This window comes from Prosopis cineraria, unplaced genomic scaffold (assembly GCF_029017545.1).
Source record: "Prosopis cineraria cultivar Desert tree isolate PC_DT_omini unplaced genomic scaffold, ASM2901754v1 PC10, whole genome shotgun sequence".
NCBI classification, from domain to species: domain Eukaryota; kingdom Viridiplantae; phylum Streptophyta; class Magnoliopsida; order Fabales; family Fabaceae; genus Prosopis; species Prosopis cineraria.
Window position 1 is genome coordinate 38119020 of NW_026555341.1, and position 21871 is coordinate 38140890.

Sequence of the window (21871 nt, forward strand, 5' to 3'; positions counted from 1 at the left end):
AGGCTAACCTTTCCCTTTTTTGGGCATATCTTGCAATTAACTGCAACGCACGGTCAATCATCATGTCCTATGGGATTCAAAACAATCATGCTCCAACAATCCCTTGCAACACAAATGAGAAGTAGCTTGATATAAATAATATTATTATAAAATTACTCCCATCCTTTTTATTCTATGGTGCACAAATAATAATGCGTGTATCAAATATGATACTTATTTAATACTTTATTATTTTTATTTTTAAAAATATAGGATATGATATATTTTTGATACGTGCATATATATTTATAAAAAAATAAGAAAAACATTAAAAGTATAATTTTAATTTAAAAAATATTTATTATATATACTTTTATTTTATCTATATCTAATTGCATATCACCTAGTTTCTGTTAGAATACCAAAAGATTATATCCTTATGTTTTTATAATTTAAAAATATAATTTTTATCTTCTTATTATATCTAAAAATTTTTTAAGGAAAATACAATCTTTGATTTTAAAAGAAAATCACAAAAATATATTAAGAATAAAAAAGATTAGTATCATAATATTTAGTAAAATTTAATTTCTTAAAAATAGTATGAAGTATTGTCTTTAAAGTACCAACTTGCTATCTAGAAGTATCATATATGTATTAAAAATACATTTTTTAGAATCAAAAAATAATATTTCAATGCTATATGAATATGTATCAAAAAAAAATTAACATTAAAAAATAATATTTCAATGCCCTACAGATATGCATAAAAAAATATCAATAAATATTGGTATTGGATATTATATTGAGATAAGTATGTAGGATAATTTAAAATATCAGTGCTTTATAGTTTCCATTCCTTTGATTACTCATTCACTTCCTCTCACTCTAAAGCTAGAAACATATAATTATATCTGATTTAAATTTATTAATTTTATAATAATTATTAAATAAAATCATTAATTTTTTTAATAAAACTCTTAAATAATGAAATGTTTCATCTCACTAGGCCTTATAACATTCCATTAATGATCATCACTTTTCATTTTATCATATATTTTCAATCATAACCGAGAGATCATTCATGAACTTAGGAAGCCGTTTAAATAATATTATTCAAGATATTCAGGAAGCGATCATATACATTTTAGAATTTTTAATTATATATATATATATATATATGTGAAGATGATATCAGATGCAAGAAATAGCTTGAGATTTTAAGTTGAAAAGGTTTACTTTAAGATTATGATATGACGCTGAACAACATTCACAAAAAGTCGAATTTAATTGGGATATATTTGAGAATAGATGGCCACAAATGCATATGGTCTACTTATGGTAAGCAATCACCATTTAAGATATAAAACGTGCTCAATTTCTATTTTCTAAGGCCATTTGTTCACTTACGACAAAATTTCACAATTTGAGATTACAAACATCTCATATGATCTTGTATGTTCTCTCTTTGACTTCATAACTCGCTCCCAAAAAAAGAGCGAGCATTTCTAAATTAGGATAATTTTTTTTAGAAAAAGATTTTCCTCTTTAAAAAATTGAATATTTTAAAAAAACTAACTTATTTACTCAAGATATGCAAATAAATTTATTTAATTAGTTTATTTAAAAATTAAATAATTAAAATATATTTTATAAATAAATTAAAAAATAAGATAATCTTTGTACAAATATTTTGAATCCAATACCCTCCATTGATCTGAATATTTGCTAGACACTTTGACTTAAATTAATTAAATTTATAATGTAATTGTTTTATCAACAATATTACAACTCGATTTTTTTTCACGAGACGTGAGTATATTCTATTAACAATAGACTAATCTTTTTTTGAACAAGATTTACTCCAACTATAAAAGGTTAAATCCAATTCTCATATACTTGCTTTTGACAAAAACTCCTGCCATTTATTCAAGCTTATATTCGTGAGAAATTCTTTGGTGCTCCCGATGCACTGTTTGTTTGTTTGTTTGTTTGTGTTTTTTTTTTTGGCCAACGCTCCCGATGCACCATGTCACTGTTTCATGTTCTCTCCAGTACAAATATATTAAGTCACATTATTTTAATTCTACGCGGCAAACAATTATGGGGGCAGATTGGGGGATGCTCGTTGTCCTTCCTTAAAAAAAATATAAAAACTAAAATATTATAAATTAAGTGATTGCCAAGCAGGATTAAAATAATATTCCCTCTCTTAAAAATGTAATATATTTTTAGTATTTTATGCTGTAATTAATATATTTTTTTAACTTTTTCTAAATTAGCCATACTAAAAAAATTACTTTATATTTATTTTATAGTGAAACAACCTATTAAATAAGTATAAATATAAAAAAATAATATTAATTTAAAGGCAATTAATTACTTTATTAAGAGTAAGACTCAAATGAAGTGAGTATTACTTATTGCATTTTTATTTGAGAGTATAAGTGATATGGTGCATGAGGTATATTTAAGAATTTTTTTAAATTCATTTTTAACTCATGATTTTCTTTACAAAAATGTATAAAAATAAAAAATTGATCGTTAAATATTTATTAATTTGACCGTTAAAAAAATTCTAAAAAGTTATAAATAATGCTTTATAAAAATTAATATCAAATAAGTTTCAAAAATTGTAAATAAATTTGGGAAAATTTTTGTTAGCCCTCGTTACTTTTGGAGGACTCAAATGAACTTATTGTTCTTAGTGAAACCCGAGGCATGAACAACTAACATTACGCTGTTAATGAAAATTAATTGTGAAAGACTAAAGTATCATTGTAACTCCATATTTAACTGACTATCGGATAATTATGGGATCATCAACGACAACTTTGTTATTAAAAAAAAAAAAAAGATTCGTTGGATTGTTCGGTCATTTTGGCTTCTAGAGGGAAGGAGGCAACCGAGTCTGAATGGAATAACGGAATGCACACCCCAACAGGTTTGTTTGGCGTTTGCTTTACAGCGAACAAAAGAAATGCGTGTGCCTCACAGATGCTTCTACGCCACTCCCCCACCACTTGTGTGTGATCGCTTCCTCGCCCCACGAGGGCCCCGACGCCCTCATTTCCCTCGCATCGGTTCCTTTCCTCTTCCCTCCCCCACGCGCCTCTTCATTCCACCTCCTCTCACGCCCTTTCCCTTCACCAATTCATGCTTCACACCCTAATTTTTGATCTGTTAGAGGAAATGATTTTCCTGTTATACCCATTTTGGCCAACATGAGTTTACTTGTAATTGATCTTTTTATTTTTACAAGACAATGAAAATATCATCTTACGTTATAATTAATACAACTCATGCTGAATATTTGTTAGAATTTTTCTTACTTCATTCTTTTTAAGAAAATGGTAAAAGTGTATTTTTAGTCCTATAATATTGTATAAAGTTTGAGTTTAGTTCATTGATTTTATAAATTATCTTTTAAGTCTTCTAATCCTAACATACTTATGATCTCAAATGATAATAATTTTTTATGTCCATCATTGTAATTTTTAAAAAATTAAACTTAATGTAATATATAATATCATTCAAGAAGGTGTTCTCAACATTTAACAGTTCAATAATGTTAATATTTTTTGTTAATAAAACTAACCATGTTCAAGTTAGACAAAATTGAAAAGATACTTTAAAAAATTAATTAACAAAAATATAATATTAAGTAAAGTGATTAAATTACTACATGTACTTTTACCAAATAAAAAATATTACACAAAATTTACGCATAAATACTTATTATTTAGTACATAATAAAATCTTATGCACTCATTTGATAGATAAACAATTAATAACTAAATATTAGAAAAATATAATATATTTTTACTTATTATCATACACCCCTTCTTGTTTTATTTATAAGTCACTTCTAGTATGCTTTTAATAATAAAAGAATACCTTAAATTTCATTAATCTTATCTAAAAATACACAAGTTTTTAATTTTATCTATATTAAATATAGGGTAAAAGTCTATTTTTATCCTTAATGTTTTTCCCAAGAAGTACCCAACACCCTAATGCTTTTCTTGTAACATTTTTGCCCCTAACCTATTTATTCAGAGCACCTATTACCCTAGCGTTAAATAAGGGCAAACGTCTATTAAACCATTAGCTGTGGGCCCATTTTCTTGGATATGTGGATGGCAGTTGATGAGGTGGAGGGTTTACGCAATTGCTACTTATTCAATTCAATAAATTCAACAAGGTCACTTGAGGAAAAAGAGGACAACTTTGATGAGGTCAAAGGCATGGAGGGTTTATGGCTTCAGGAGCAAACTCCATGGGGAGTTCTTCTTCATCTTTGTCAAGAAACAGTCAAAGGAGGATGACTTTTTTAAGGCAAAGATGTCAAATATGATGGTGAGCGAAAGTTGTGTCACTGCGGCACGGTAGCTCCAAGGTGGATGTCATGGATGGAAGGTAATCTAGGGTGAAGGTTTTATGGGTGTTGCTACTATTACCAAGTATGTGTAAATGCATCTAGGTTGTTTAGATTTGGTATCAACTAGACTTTGCCGTGAGTTGTATGTTGTGACAAGGAAGGGGTTGTGGCTTCTTCTTATGGCATGATGATAATCTTAGGCAAAGATCGAAGGAAGTCATTAATGACCTACTAGGTCATCTTGAAAGGTTAGAAGAAGAGAATGCAACATTAAGAGGAAGAATAGATATTGGTGGTTATAAGGTAGAGATTGGTAGCATCCATGAACAACTAAAGAAGTTGAAGGCAAAAAGAGGGAGGAACGAAATAAAAGTGAACCACTTGTAAATGAAATTAAAGATTGCAATCACAACATTGATATGCTCATAGATTTTCTTTGCATTCTGTAAAAATTCATGACTAATGTGTGAAAAGTGTGTAACTCCTATTTATTTTATTAAAATTTCAAACCCCCTGTTCATGTATGTTAAGTAATGAATTTAATTTTGGAACCCCTGTTTACCATATTGTCTTAAATGAATGTGCACTATGTAACATACATTTTAAATGACATTGTAACTTAAAATGAAGCTAGTTGATTCATTAATTACTAATTTAAAAGTATAGTGTTTGAACTTGTTACAAATAACCATACTTGACCTAATTAGATTCAAAAGCATAGAAGTGACCACAACCAACTAAAGTGGCCATAACTAAGTTTAATAATAAGTCATTTATATACAACCATATTAAAAGTGGCTATAAGTACAAGAGTCCTCAAGGACCTAATCTAAATTCCTCCTCGTCTTGTCTTCAATTTTTGCATCCCAAGCCCCTTGTGTTTGAGTGACTCGAGGTGTGATATTGTGACATTATCATGTCCTGCCCATTTGAGTTCAGGTGCTTTGAAAGGAAGGTTTGAAGGTTGTTTGACATTTGATCCATCCCCATTGAAAGGTATTTTCCTCAAGGTACTTGTTATGGAGTCTCTTTTCATTTTCTGCTTCCTGAGTTGCTTTTCATTTGGGATGAAAAATCTAGTTTTAACATCTGTATTGTCAACCATATATTTTGATGTAGTCCCCTGTTCAATAACAACCTTAGAACTATGACCAAGCTACACAAATAAAACACAAATGTACAATAATCTAAATTAGCAATTGACAACACTCAAGTGAAAAATCACAATAAACAAGAGGGAAAAAATAACATTATATATTGTCTATCTAGTCTATAAATCCACACTGACACTAAAGCCCATCTCAATCCTTAGCCTATTTATTGTCCTACTTACAAGACTATAAGTTGGCTAAGTGTTTGCATGTGGGGGTGGGTTTGCATTTAGCGTTAGGACTTGTGTAGTTGTAGGTGGAACAATCATAGGAGGAGGGGTTATAACAATCTCATTGACTTCGCACTGTTAAGTCATTTGGAATTAAGTCACTTGTGTAGTTATAGGTGGAGTCATTGGATTAGTCACAGGGGTTGTCCCAGCCTTCTTTCAACCTCTTGTTTCAGCTTTATTAGTTTGGGGAGGTACCTATAATCAATTTTTCATAGTTAATAGAACATCATGTTACGGTTAACAAACCATTTAAAAGAGAATTAATATTAATACAATTGTACCTTCTTGTAAGTGCTCTTATTGTGACAAAATTCATGACAAGTATGGCATTTTTGTGCTTCTTCTCTCTTGTTTATTTTTTCTGGAATGGGTCGTTGGATTTTAGATAAAGTAAAACCCTTTGTGATGTTTGTTTCACCCCATTGAATTGCATGATATTTTTGCCTTCTTTTTATTGTTTTTTTAGTATTGCCTCTTTTTGTCTTAGGTCTTCCAAGCATTTTCTTTATTGGAGCTAATGTTATTAGAGTGTGCCTCTCAATATTCCAAAATTGCTTTCTCCTAACAAGTTGCAATTTAGTCTTATAACTTGTAATGTTTGTGTCTTTATGGTAGTAAGCCAAAATTTAGGTGGTAAGGTCTATCTTAGCATGGTACATGGCACATATTGCATATTGGCACGGGATTCCAATTAAATCTCATGCTCGACATGTGCATAATTTAGTGTTAAGGAATATTGTGTGCCTATCCTAATCTTCATTCACCTCATAACCCTTATCCTTATTAAAAAAAACCCTACATCCCATAACTAAACCTATATTTTCTTAAAATAACTTAATGGCCTTAAGATTATAATCTCTAATCCACCTTGCAACTGCCTTATCACTTTCCACCCACTTGGTCACATTCTTCAATCTTATCCCATCCTATATTCTAATGACAAGTAAGTATCTAAATTCATCTATTTTACTAGCATTATTATCTACTACCTAACTTTTATATTTATTAATAAAGTAAGTCCTTATCCATGTTTGAAGAGGATAGGATACTAAAGCCTTTGCTACCTCCTCCCTTAAACACCCAACAACCTTTAGATTATCCTTGAATTGTTCTTCAAAAGTACTCTAAGCATATATGAAGAATATTTTTTTTCTGCTCTTCTCCTTTCTACTTTTTACTCTAATTGGCATATATGTGCCTTGCACATAAACAATGCTCTGCTTGGGGAAAAACTTACCTAACAGCTATAGGAAGTCCTTATATAGTATCAATTTAGTCACCCATTAAGTAAGATAAGTCATATCTATCATAGAGAAATTCAAATGGTTTTGCAAGAATTGAATGAGGTTACCTTTTGCAAAGAGAATAATAGAGATTCAATTAGTTTTGTAAGAATTAAATTAGGTTACCTTTGCATGTCAGACATTAGAGTCACAGTTGACCCATCTCCAAACTCAAGTGAGTTTTGTATCCACTACAAGAACCATCTCCAATTTCTAGTATTCTCTTTACAAGTCAAGCCAAAAGCTATAGGGAAGAAAGAGTCATCTGCATCTAGGCCGCAAGTAGTAAGCATAATGCCCTTAGCATTCCTTTTCAAAAAAGTCCCATCCAATCCTATAAACGACTTATATCCAACTTTACATCCAACCTAACACACATTGTGCATAAGATGTAGAACAAAAGCTCCAAACTAACAATACAAAAAAAAATCATGATACAAGAGTTATACCTTGCATGCATTAAAGTAAAGATACATGTGATTGAACACATTATTACCTCTATCCAGTTCTTCCTTGCTTAGTTCCAAACTTACATCAGACTTTGGGTTTGAAGCTCTTAATTCATTACAATAAGCCTCAAGTTTTGCATATTCATTTATGTAGTTGCCTTCCATTTCTGTCATGATCATCCTCTTTACCCTTTTACATTTGAATACGCTGACACTTAACTTTAAGTTTTGTTTCAAGTCCTTCTTCATATCAGAAACCTTATATTGTGGCCTTTCTTATACCTTGTCTTTGAAATTGCTAGCAATCCACTTTTCATATGCCCTAGGATTCTTAAAAACCCTAAGGCATCTGTGTTGTAAACAAATGGTCTTGACTTTTAGACTTGGATTACACCCATCATTTGCTGCATAAAATAGAAAGGGATAGCCCACTTCATACTTAGCCCAGATCTTATATGGCTCACTCTTTATTAGTTGCAACTTCACACCTTCATTTATGGCATCATTAATAAGGGCTTTTTTTGCCTCATCTCTGTCTCTAAATGTCATTCCCAACATAAAAAAAGGCCTACTTGAGTCTATGGGCCCTTTCACCTCATGGATAGGCCAATCATTCTCTTTTGGCCCAATTTCTTCCTCTTCAAGGTCCTCACTATCTTTGTCACTTCCTTCATCTTGTCCTAATGTCTCATTGAAGTCAAAGTCATCATTGCTTGCTTCTCCACTCTCACTTTCATCTTCACTCTTACTTCCTTCTTCACTATCATTCGCACTGTTTTCATGTCCAGTAATAGTATCATTATCAACTTCATAGAACTTCTCACACTTAATATAGGCATCAACACAACATGAGTCCGAGTTAAACTCCTCTACATCTATTGGGTCATCCTTTTCTACTCAACAATTACTTCTTTACCTTTTCCTAAATCATGTTTCACATCCCCTAAATCCTTCTCAACCCTTAACCTAGTGATGTTAACAATTTTCTCCACACTACCCTCCCCTGTTTTTCCTTCCTCATCACTAGGTGTACTAAATAATTGTTGATGATGATAAAGCCAAATATCCCTAACATTTTCTATAGCCTCATGTACCTGAACAATAAATGGCATGTCATCGTCTCTATTAGACTCACTATTGCTATCATCTTCCCTTTCACGATCTTCAAAACCATCATTGTTAAACTCTTCCATGTCCTTGTCTGATCTATCCGGTTTGTCATCAACATCACTCATTTCTATTTAAAAATAAAGATCTAAGCAAGGGCTATTGTGCAATTTCATAATCAAAAGTGAACTAGCCCAAACCTTTAAAGCTTCAGATCGAAGTTTCTTACTTGTAGCTAGTCGACAAATCAATGTCTCTACCTTCATTCTTGATTGACCCAAGTTGTCTCACCTTTAATCTTGAGTTCTTTTGATAAATTTCAATTTAATCACTTTAGATCGCTTTCATCTTCGTATAGGGTTAATGAGTTTCCCTTTCCCACTTGCGAACATCCATTAGAAAAATTACTTTTTAACCCTTCTTATTTCAGTTAAGAGGTCAAACTATTTCTACATTAGCATTTTCGGTCATATTTTACTCCAGCTAAGCAATTTAATGCCAAGGTTAAGGAGGTGCTTAGAATAAAATAGGTTAGGGGCAAAAATGCTAATCGAAAAATGTTAGAGTAATGAGTACTATTTAGGAAAAGCATTAAAGGGCAAAAATAAACCTTTACCCTTAAATATATATATTTTGAAATTAAAATATTTTAGTATGTAATAATCTTCTCAACATTTAATAAAGACAAAAATATAAAAATAGATATAATAATAACAATTAAGGTATCCTATAAATATAGTTAAAATAAATATTCTTTTTATCTTATAAATTCGATCTGAAGCATATGCTAATTAGAGCAAACCCTAATGAACTAATTAAACCCTGAGTAATCAGCTATAATACACATGAACATTGTAATTAAAGAAGGAAAGGTGTGGGCGGAGCGCGTGGATGTCCATTTTCGGGGCATCTTGCTCTCTAAAACGTTACGTTTTATCTCATTTCACTTTATATAAAGCTTGGAGATCATACTCAGAATCGCTCCCAAACCAACACAAAAAAGACATCTTATTGTTGTTCATAACCATTAAGCCCCAAATTAAATCACCTTCATTTCCAGAAATTAAACCTCTCCCTTCTTCTTCTTCTTCTTCTTCTTCTTCTTCTTCTTCTTCGTTGTTAGCTTTCATGGCTTCATCGTCGGTCCAGAGCAATGATGCCATTCAAGAGGGTACTCTGCATCCATTTAACCTCTTTGATTTTGCGTTGTTCTGGTTTTTTATTTGATTTCCAGTTTCGAAACTGATTTTTTGATCTGGTTCAGTGAGTGAGAGACCTACACCTTTGGACCAGAATGTTCTGCAGAAACACGTCGCCTTCTTCGACAGGAACCACGACGGCGTCGTTTATCCTTGGGAAACATTTCAAGGTCAGGTCTTTCTCTCTTTACTTTCCCTCTTTCTCTAATTTTCTCTTAAATTTATTTGGTTTGAGGGAGGAGGGGAGGGAGAATTTTGACAGAAGACGGGAAGTATTTTAATATTATCTTATTTGATTGATGAAGGGGGAAGAGAAAAAATAATAACATATAAACAATTTTACTTTTTATATTATTAAAATTATTGTTTTGATAAAATATAATTATAAATATTTTTAACATGTAATTATAAATATACAAAGTAATTATCATTATTAAATATATTATTAAAAATTTATTATTGCTGAATTTGATAAAAAAGATATAAAATAAAAATTAAAATAAAAGACATATTAGTCATTGTATTACAAAATTATACCACTCACCTCCTGATTTCCCTAATTTGGAGGGAAGAGTTTGGAAAGAAGGGGGAAATTTTTTAAATTTTTTTCTTCCCCCTCTTTCATTTTTGCAAACCAAATAAGGGGAGGTGAGTAAAATCCCTCCCTTTTTCTCTCCTTCCTTTTTAACCAAACATATTCTTATGTTGTGTTCTTAATCAATTCAAAGAGAAATGATGCCTTAATGAATATCAAATCTACGTATATGAGATTTGTTTGAGTCTAATTCGTTGTGTTATTTTTTTTTGTTTTCTCGTTATGTTGTTTTTTATATATACTCCTTCTTATGGAAAAAGAAAAAGAGCAAATGTTTTTTTTATTTTAATGAGTAAATTGGTGAAGCCCAAAATACAAGAGATTAACTAATAATTATACGAGGGTATAAGTGCCCCTTACATCTCGATACATCCATTGAGAGAGCTTTTTAAAAAGTTTTATCAGAACAGTACATCCAAGATTCGAATTTTTACCATATTTACATCTTGATACATCCATCAATATACATGTTTTTTTTGTCCCCAAACACATGCCACATGGAAAATTGCCAATCATTGTCAATGACCCCGATAGTATGCCTCAACTTTCAAAAAGTTGAATCATTCTACTCAACAGCTTCATTCCACAAGTTACTTTTGTAGAATCACATTTGATAACAAGCTTGGCTAATTGCAATTCTCTTGCCACTTGCATCCCATAATAGACAATCCAAAGTTCAGCATCGACAGTACTGCATATACCCAGACTGGAAACATAACCCCCAGCCACTCGTGCGCCTTTCTCATTACGGAAAAGACCTTCACCTCCACTTCTATCCATTCCTCTTTGCACAGCTCCGTTGATGTTGAGCTTCACCCAGCCACTTGAACGGCATTCCCATTTGATCTGGGCATGCATCTTCCTCCTTGTTACAGTATGATCATTTTCGCTGCAAAGAGTAAATGTTTTAATTGCAAACAATTTACTCAAAACCAGAGGGTATATTAGTTCAAGATTAATAGTAAAAAGCGTAGTTAAGCAGTGATTAGCCTGATAGAAGAGGCTTGTTATCTCTTAAAAGATAAAAAGCAAAAAATAAAGTCAGGGAACTAGAAATTCTTAAACCTGGATTAGCCCATTGAATATTTATATTAAAAAAAGTGGGTTCTGAATGTTTATATTTCTAATATCTAATGTTTTATTTTTGAATTGGCCAGCTGTTTGGTTTGAGCTTTATTTTATAGAAAGCACAATAGAAATAAGCATGAGAACAACAATATTTTTTAAAATTGCCTATAAAAGTGAATTTTTCATAACAACATGGCAAAAGTTATAATTACCAAAATGATAGAAAATTAAATTTAATCCAGAATTTATATTTGTTTAAACACGAAAGATAAATAAAAAACTTTTTTATTTTATTTTTTACTTGACTAATTAAGTAGCATCGGAGTTTGACTAATTAGCAAGGAAGAGGTATAACTATAATATAATACTCCCTCCCCTCTAAATTATAGGATACTTTTGAAGGAGTTCATCCATTCCAAAATATAAGACACTTTAGGCGGATTAAGGACGAAAATTTTTTAATTTTTCCCATTCCACTTACTAAAGCTGGTTTCTTTCCAACTTTAGTGGAATGAGATTCTAATATAATTGAGGGAATCTGAGATTAATTTACACCCACACATATATTAATACTCCCTCCCTTCATTAAATACATCAATTTTAATATTATCTTTTCTCTTTCTATAATTATTTTTTGCCCCTTCTCTTTTCAATATATTAATTTATGAGTATTTTTAAAAGTTTATATTTTATTTTGAAAAGATATTAATAAGGTTTATTAATATGTAAAATTTTTATCTAAAAATGTCTTATAATTTAGAACGAAGGAAGTATTAATATATGTGTGGGTGTTAATTAATCTCAGATTCCCTCAATTATATCAGAATCTCATTCCACTGAGGTTGGAAAGAAACCAGTTTTAGTAAGTGGAATGGGACAAATTAAAAAATGAAAAATGAAAGCTCAAAATTACCCTCCATTAGCATGATGCCAAGGAATCATCTCTCCCGTTTCATATATACATATATATATATATATATATATTGAGGGCCAGGATAAAGGATTTCAAACAATACATTGTTGAAACTCTCCTTAAACTCCATGAAATCTGGATTCAAGAAATTTAGTTCTGGTTTATCATATTAATCCCATAACTAATTTGTATGGTAAACTATTATGTAAATCATTACTTACTAAGTTTAAGACAAAGAGTCATATTATTTAAAGAGAAAACACAATCTTTACTCATTATAGTTTTATCAGATTTTGTTTTTAATCCTTAAATTTTTTTAGTATTTTTAGTTCTTATATTTTTAGAAAGATTGAGCGACCTTTGTTCCTTAAGTTCTTATATTTTTCATTTTTTAGTAGTTTTAGTTTTTATAAAAATTGAAAATATTGAAAAAAAAATTGTAGAAAACTACAAAAAATTCAATAAAACTATAGAGATCAAAGATTATGTTTTTGCCTATTTAAAACATAAACTACATGATATTTCATATTAATTCATGGTGAGCGTTTCTGTATTTTTGTATATCTAATATAAACAAGGCCGTTTTAGGATAAGAAAATGATTGGAGATTTTTTTTTGGGTAATAAAAAGAGGATAAAACGTCTTTGTGGATTAAATTGCAGGATTTCGTGCAATCGGGAGTGGGCTCCTCTTGTCCACTGTGAGTGGTTTCCTTATCCATTTCGCTCTCAGTCAGAAAACCCGTCCTGTAAGTTCTAGCTCTTTTTTCCTGCTTCTTTAAATATAATGTTTCTCTGTATGTGACATCAATAAATAAATAAAAAATTGATATATATATTACATATTAATCTGAATTTAAGTTGGATTAGGCTCTAATCAAGTAGAAGTTTTATCAATATATATTTTTTCATTCATAAGACTTATGCTTGATATCTCGCTTAAGGGCTATTAATTCCCCTCTTTGCTTAACCTAACAGCCCGGCCTTTACAAATTTTCTTACATTTGATGTAAAATGATGGCACATTTTGTGTTAATTTTAATTTTTTGGTTATTTTTATCAGAATAAGAAAAATGTTCTGAACATGTTAAACTGTTCAAATTAATTGAACAGTCATATATCTTACTTAAAATGATATTTTCTTGCTTATAACATGAGGACAGCAATGAATCATCTGAAGTTGAGGAATTCAATATTCATTTTAGTCGTTTTTTTCTTATTTATTATTTTTATTTGATATATATATATATATATATTCATCATAATTTTCTGTATGCTCACTAATTGAAAAAAAAAAAATACGTGAGTATTTCACGAACCCCTACGGAACCAAAAAGTCCAAAAAAACCTTAAAATCAACGTGTAAGAGTAGTAATGATATGCACAACGAAGTTCTCTGGCTTTTTATGGATAAAACATCATTAATTTTATGAATAAGATACCTTAGCTTGACGTACTTAACTCAATTTTTCAATCGGGGGTTCACAATAATATTTAATTAATTTTTATACGAATGAAAGGTCCTGCGTGCAGGCGGCAGAAACAACTCAGGAGTAACTTTTTCGAGACATTTGTTATACAGAAGTGAAATTAAATGTTATTAGATGTTTAGTTAGTATGTTATAAAAAGTAAGTATTTTTAGAGAGCACCTAAAACTCCTCAAGCACATCATAAAGTGGGCTCTACCAAACTGAAAGAAACTTTGCACCAAAAGAATAGAAGTGAGGGTCATATGGTAAATTATGACATATCATTATCATCACTTCACTCAAGTATTTGTTCGCCATTACCGCACAACTGGACATTTATTTCAATGACCCACTTCCACTTGCATATATCGTGCATGAGATTTCCTTTTATTTATTGTTTACATTCAACGTGTTATAGAATAGAAATAGTTGCTGTGCTATTTTCACCACCACATGCCATTAATATTACATAGATAGCAATTTCAAAGCCTATATCATAAATCTTTATGTCATCTTAAGATAACGTGCATTACTATTGCAATTATAAGTTCTTATGATATGGAACCCTGTTAGTGACTTAATATTATTTATTAACTCATTTATTGAGATTAGGGTGGGTTTATTTTTAGTATGATGAGTTTTCCTTGGCATATATACAATTAAAACTGAAACTTGATTTTGTAAGGTAAAGCAAAGCATCAGTACTTTGATAGTATTTTGTTGGTGACGGACGGTTTGATTACATCATGCCACGTGCTTAAAGCAAGAAATAGAAGTGCATGAAAGATCAGCCTCGTTGTGGAATTTTAAATGCAAAAGCAATTGTCTAACTACCAAAAATCAATCAATCAGTTGCCTTTTTTGGATGAAAAGGAAAAAATTAGGAGAAAAGAATAATATGGACGAGAGAAAATTAAGTGGAGATCAGAAGAGTGAAACGAAAATATTTTTACTATTTATGTTTGAATAAAGAAAAAAATATTTAAATATATAAAGAAAATGAAAATGTTGTAAGAAAAATATGTGGAGTATTATTTTCTCTATAAAATATTTTTACTTTTCAAATGAATATGAGGATGAGTACCTCCTTTTTTCTTTCATTTGGGACAAATAATTGAAAAATATATTTTTTTCTATATCTTTCTACTTTTGAAATGAAAATTTTGCGAGAAAACATTATATGTCACCTACCTCTATTTTTCTGCTGTATACGTCAATTACTGTTTCTGACTTCTGATGGTGTAGGGGAAGTTTCCTTCTCCACTACTTCCAATTGAAGTTAAAAACATCCACATGGCCAAACATGGGAGTGACTCTGGAGTCTATGATACTGAAGGAAGGTAATAATAAATGTCATTTAATTCATATATACATAAAATCTTGATCTTCTTTGCAGTGAAAATTAACTGCTCAAGCTAATGAGCAATCTATATATTGGACCACTATATCCTTACTCAAGCGATCTTCATGCTCTTAAGTTCCATACGTATACAGTATTTTCTGCTTCTGCCAATTCAGCACATTTTACAGAAGCCTATTCATTTCAATACATTCTTTTATGGATGAATTTGTAGGTTTGTTCCATCGAAATTTGAAGAAATTTTCAAGAAGCATGCAAAAACACGCCCAGATGCTTTAACATATGATGAACTCCAGGCCATGATGAAGGCCAACAGAGAACCTAAAGATTTCAGAGGATGGTAAGTCACTCACAATCTATTGCATGCTCAAACCAAATTGAAGGAAACTAATTCATCAAAGCGTAACAGTTCTAGTCATGTCAGAGGCTCAAACACTTTCATCAAACACATCACACAACATTAATCTACCTTCGAAAATTGGTCCAGTTGGTCAGAATCCTTGCGAGGTGCATGGGGCATGTGTTGAAAATTCAAATCCCACTATGTTTATTAGAATTTCATTAGTATATGATATATATAAGTATCTTTATAAATACTTTTTTAAGTTTTGAGACTTACGATACCTTAGTAAGCTCTCGAGACTTCAGAAGAAAATGAGAGGAAAAAAGGGTCATGACACCACATTCTAGTGTAACGCTAGAATCTTGTTAGGATGTAGGTGTGTGTGTTGTGTTTTATTGTGAGAGATACATGAATGGTGCGTATGTGATGCACGTAGGGTTGCTGCGTACACAGAATGGAAGATCCTATACGATCTTTGCAAAGACAAGGATGGTTTACTGCACAAGGAAACAATCAGGGGTGTTTATGATGGAAGTCTCTTTGAAAGGATGGAAAAGGAGCACTCCGAGAAGAAAAAGAACAAGTAGCCCCAATCTTCAACTCTGCAATTACTACTTTTGGCATGTTCTTTCTTTAATTTTATCCTTTTCTGATTATGTCCTTTAATTTTAAAGAGTTTCATATTTGAATTACGAGGCTTGAATGACTTTTAATTTGTCATGGTGTGTGTGTATATATATATATAATTTTATGAAAGAAATTGCCATACTCACTGAATTTGTTAATTTGATTTAATTAACCCATTAACCTCTTCAATTAAAAAGTTAAGGAAAAAAATCCAACAAGTGTTGATCCTATTAAAAGGGGTTATGATAGTTTAAATAACACAAAATCCCAAGTCTTAATTTGTGCCAAGACAGAAAATATCTTTAAAAAAGCTGTCTCTAATTAGATCTAATAATATTTGAAATTAGATAGTCATATTTTTTAAAAAAGAAGTTTAAAAAAATGACTTATTTTCTGCTTTTTAAAAAATAATTTTTTTTTCGCAAGTCAAACAAGTGAAGGTTCAAAACAATTTTTAAATGCCATTTAGAAAAGGAAAAATAATAATAATAAAATCCTTCCAACTATATAAATAACAATATGATGTTTTAAAATGTCATATTCCATTGAAGTCCTGAGAGATTTTTGTGTCAATAAATTTTAAATTAAGAATGCCATTTTATTTTTATTGATAATTTATAATTTTTTATTCAATTCTTGCAATTCTTTAATTAAAAATTGATATTACTTAAACAAAAATTGTGATTGAACTTTTTTATTTTGATAAATTATTTTTCAATAATAAAAATTATACATGACAAATTGTGATTTTTTGTTGAACTCTTATGATTTACGGAATAAAAATTGTTATTCTTTAATTAAAAGTTGTAATTCAAACTTATTTTTTAATACTAGAGATTATACTTGATAAGTAGTGATTTTTTGTTCAACTCTTGTTATTCACAAAATAAAAATTATTATTCATTAAACAAAAGTTGTGATTGATGCTTGTTATTTTCAATAAGGGTAAAATAGTCTTTTCACTTTAAAATCTATTGACACAAAAATCCCTAAAGATTTCAGTAGAATGATCTTATTTCGAAGGACTGTACTGCTATTTATATAATTTGAAAGAATTTTATTATCACTTTTTCAAATAAAAACCGTTTTTTGAACCATAACCGGACGCATCCTTTCTATGCATTATAAAAAATCTGAAAATTAAATGAGTCACAGTATTTATAATTGATCAATTGTAAGAAACAAGTAAATTTGGTGTAAAGGCCGACTTCTTGTTTTAGGGTGGGGGCCGGGCCAAATGGATTTAACATTATAAATGTGTGTATATACATTTACTCAAATGCGTCATATCATGCATCGAAGAAACGAATTGTGAAGCATCTGATCTTTGGTCTGCCATTTGAGATAAAATTATTCCATTTCTTTCCCCCTTTTTCATTAATGAAAAGCATAAATGCTTTTCCAGATGCTTCCCTCTGTGATGGTTCTTGCTCGATCACCCGAAAAGAAAATGCGATATATATGCATTATGCTTTCTGGCTTTTCAATACAATCAGCATCAACATTTTCCTAAACTGAAGATAAACAAGAATTTCAGTAGAGGAAGGCTCTTATGGAGGAGAGAGCTTTTTCCTAAACTAAAGACAAATGTTTCCTATGTTCCTCTTGTTTTGAGACAGAGTTATAAAGGTTTTGATGTTCTTATTTTCATACAAGTCATTTTACAGAAAATTGTCAGTAAATTGATTGATGTTTTTCCCCCCTAAAATACCCTTAAAATTGATTAAATACTCTTGCTCTACCCACCAAAAAAGTACGAGCGTTTCTCATGCTAAGAAAGTTTGGGATACATTTACAAATATAAACTATTTTTTTTTATACCAACACTCAAACTAATTTTAACTGTTTTCTTGGTCTGTATAAAGTGGGTAATTTGTTTCATAAAAAAAAAAAATAGCGAGAGTATTTATTATGGACTACTATCCAGAAATATTTGTAACTAATCCAAAGGGCGACCTATGTTAGGAAATTAGTAATTTGTTAATTGTGCATCAATATCAAACTTCGGCAACACACTGATGTGATAAACTGGTTGAGTTTTATATATTATGGATCATGGATATCCTAAAATGCGTGGGCCACCCCATGAGCCCATTTAGGGAATACAAACCCAACACACAACCTACACAGATCTGTGATCCATAGTTCTGTACTTCTCTTTCATGTTACCCAAATTGAATAAATGCTTAAATAATCATAATCTTTTTTAGGGAAAATCATTTTAAGGTCCCATAAAAGCATTTAAAATATGCTGAAATCCTATAAATTCATCAAATAGCTGTCAGATCCTCAGGGACTTAAGGGTGAATAAGTTTAAAAATGAAATTACCGATTTGTCCTCTACCATTAAAAAGGAAATTTTGCTTTAACGCACATCTCATAGAACCTATAATCAGCGATACTGAAGATTGCCGTATATCCATGATTGTTGATCACAATAAGATAATTTTTGCTTCGTCATATCCATGATTATTGCCCTTATCTTCATCTAAGCAAGATGGGAGTGTTTCATCAGCGACTGCAGTATTTCATTGATAGAAAACAATACAATGATTGTTGAGCGGGTAAATGATTTTTTGGACGTTAATAATTTCATTATTGTTTAAAGGTAGGATAATGATTTCTGGGTATACATGCGATCATTCGGTTTGCATAGCTAATGGGTATGGATTTATCTTGTGCAACACTGATAAATTGAAAAATATCTTATACCAATAACTCTGCATGTTGTCAATAATGTATTCTTGTGTTGTTAATATGTTATGAATAGTTGTCGATATACTGTATTGTGCAGAATGACTTGTAAGAATGCAAATACTACTGAAAAACATGTATTATATTATGTTTTTTTTTTCATATAGGGGATATTTTATATATTATTCTCAAGCATATAATGCAAGCTTGTTTTGTTAAAAAAATCTCTATTATAAAACAACAATGCATCTTGTCAATAGTGGATAAATGTGTTGTCATTATGCTATGTATAGTTGTCAATATACTGTGCGTGGTATAGGTTGACCTCTAAAATGGCAAATTCTTCTAAAGAACATATATTATATTTTTTTTCATATAGGGGACATTTTCAAAATTATGATCAAGGAAGTATGCAATATATTGGGGGGTGTTAGAACAAGAACAATAAAGGAATAGACAATGTATGAAGAGTTAACAAGAATGATATCATCAAATGACTAGCACATACATGCTCTTGTTTGGCATGGCAAATGAGTAGAATACCCTATATACATGCATGTGCAGCAATCAAGCTGGTTTGTGGCAATGTGTACAATTTTGTAGATGAATGTTACAAGTTTACCACTCAATAGAAGATATATGTCAGCAACATGAGATCGATAGCCACACATGACTGTCCATGTCTATAAGCATTGATGGTGACAAATTTATTAACCTAAACCTGCTTCAAGCTATCAATGACTATAAGGCCTTTGGGTAGGCAAAGCGTAAAAGAAGGAAATCTCAAATCTAAAACAAAAGGGTTTATCATTATACAAGATATCATGAGACTGGTCATACCTTCAAGACTTGCAAAAGTCCTAATCCATGCTAGAAAATATCAGAGACAAGTGTACTTTTTGTTTATATATCTGAAATTTATTTTTTTGTTTGTTGCACCTAATATATCAGCACTTGTCAATGAAGAATGCATAGCTAATCAATGAAGTGATAACTTGTAATCAATGGCCAATGGCAAGTAGTCAATCGGTTCTTATAACTAGTTAATTTTTAAAAGGAATTATTGCACTTAATGTATTAGCACTTGTCAATGAAAAATGCATAGCTTGTTAATATAATGATAACTTGTAGTCAATGGCCAACAACAAGTAATCAACAGGTTCTTGTAACTAGTTGATTTTTAAAGGAAATAACAACACCTAATGTATTAATACTTGTCAATAGTGAATGCATGGTTTGTCAATATAGTGATAACTTGCAGTCAATGGTCAATGGCAAGTAATCAACAAGTTCTTATAACTAGTTGATTTTTAAAGTGAATACCAGTACTTAATGTATCAGCATTTGTCAATGATGAATGCATAACTTGTTAATATAGTGATAACCACTTCTCAATTGCTAACAACAAATAATCAATAGTTTTTGTAACTTGTTAATTTTTAAAGGGAATAACAGTACCTAATGTATCAGTACTTGTTAATGGTGAACGTATAGCTTGTCAATATAGTGATAACCACTTGTCAATATCCAACAGCGAATAATCAACAGATTCTTGTAGTTTGTTGATTTTTAAAGGGAATAACAGCACATAATGTATCAGCACTAGTCAATAGTGAATGTATAGCTTATCAATAAAGTGAAAACCACTTATCAATCACAGTTGGCCACTTGTTAACATTTAATTAATAAAACAAACTATTTGTCACATTTACAAATTCGTAATCACCATTCATAATAACATTGTCTAAGTTAACTACACGAAATGAGCTAACTATATAAAAGGACATGATTATCAATAAATTTATATCCTAAAGTTTTATCAATAATCTTTTATTTCCTCTTCTTCCTTTCTTGAGATCTTTCTAATAAGGGCATGGCTTCATGCTCCTTCACATTGTTACAATAACTCAATAGCCACCACAAGAATTCTATCTTCTTCTTATAGAGGTCATCCTGCACCACAAGTAAATCTTATAAGGTACAACAGAGATTTTTTAACAAAACAAACTTGTATCAAATGCTTGAAAATAATATATAAAATGTTTCTTGTATGAAAAAAAAATAACATAATACATGTTTTTCAATAGTATAAGCATTTTTACAAGCCATCTTGTACGATATAGTGTATCGACAACTATCCATAGCATATTGACAATACAAGAATATACTATTGACAACATGTAGAGTTATTCGTATCAGATATTTTTCAATGCATGAATGTTGCACCAGAAAAATCCATACCAATTAGCTATGCAAATAAAATGATCATAGGTATATCCAAAAAGCATTATCCTACCCTTAACCAATAATGAAATCATTAACGCATAAGCAATTGTTTACTTGCTCAACAACCACTGTATTGTTTTCTATCGATGAAATATTGCAATTGCGGATGAACATTCCCACCTCGCTTAGATGAAGACAAGGGCAGTAATCATAGATATGAGGAAGTGAAAATTACCCTACCGTGATCAACAATCATAGATATGCATCAATCTTCAATATCGGTGATTATGGGTTTCATGAGATATGCGTTCAAGAAATTTTCCTTTTTAATGGTAGAGGAAAAATCAATAATTTCATTTTCAGACTTATTCACCCTTAAGTCCCTGAGAATCTAGCAGCTATTTAATGAATTCATAGAACTTTAGCATATTTTGAATGCTTCCATGAGATTTTAGAGTGATTTTCTCTCTTTTTTAACATCACAAGCTTCCTCCACTCTTATTTATAAATCAATTTAATTATATTTAAAAAATTAATAAGTTTTTAATTTTAATTTTAATTATATTAATATAAATTTTAATACCATATTTACTTCTTTTCACCAAAATTTAAACGGAATAAAATAAAAAACCTTATGACGAAAAGTCAAGAACATGAACAAAACAATTCTTCCCTGCCTTATGAAATTTTTCTAAAAGTTAATGAGTAAATAATGACGTGTGATAATTTTATACATGTAATTGTAAAGGTTGATAATTAAAAATCGCATAAACCTCCGGGGTAATCATCAGGTT

General features: G+C 30.4%; 1 protein-coding gene across 1 annotated transcript; it reads left to right on the forward strand.

Annotated features, from left to right (window-relative positions):
- Positions 1 to 9467: 9467 nt before the first annotated feature.
- LOC129321367 (probable peroxygenase 4) lies at positions 9468 to 16302 on the forward strand. Its single transcript, XM_054967101.1, has 6 exons — positions 9468 to 9754; positions 9848 to 9952; positions 13021 to 13106; positions 15073 to 15167; positions 15402 to 15527; positions 15967 to 16302. The coding sequence occupies exons 1-6, from the start codon at positions 9475 to 9477 to the stop codon at positions 16115 to 16117; spliced, it is 843 nt and encodes a 280-aa protein (XP_054823076.1). The 5' UTR covers positions 9468 to 9474; the 3' UTR covers positions 16118 to 16302.
- Positions 16303 to 21871: the final 5569 nt, after the last annotated feature.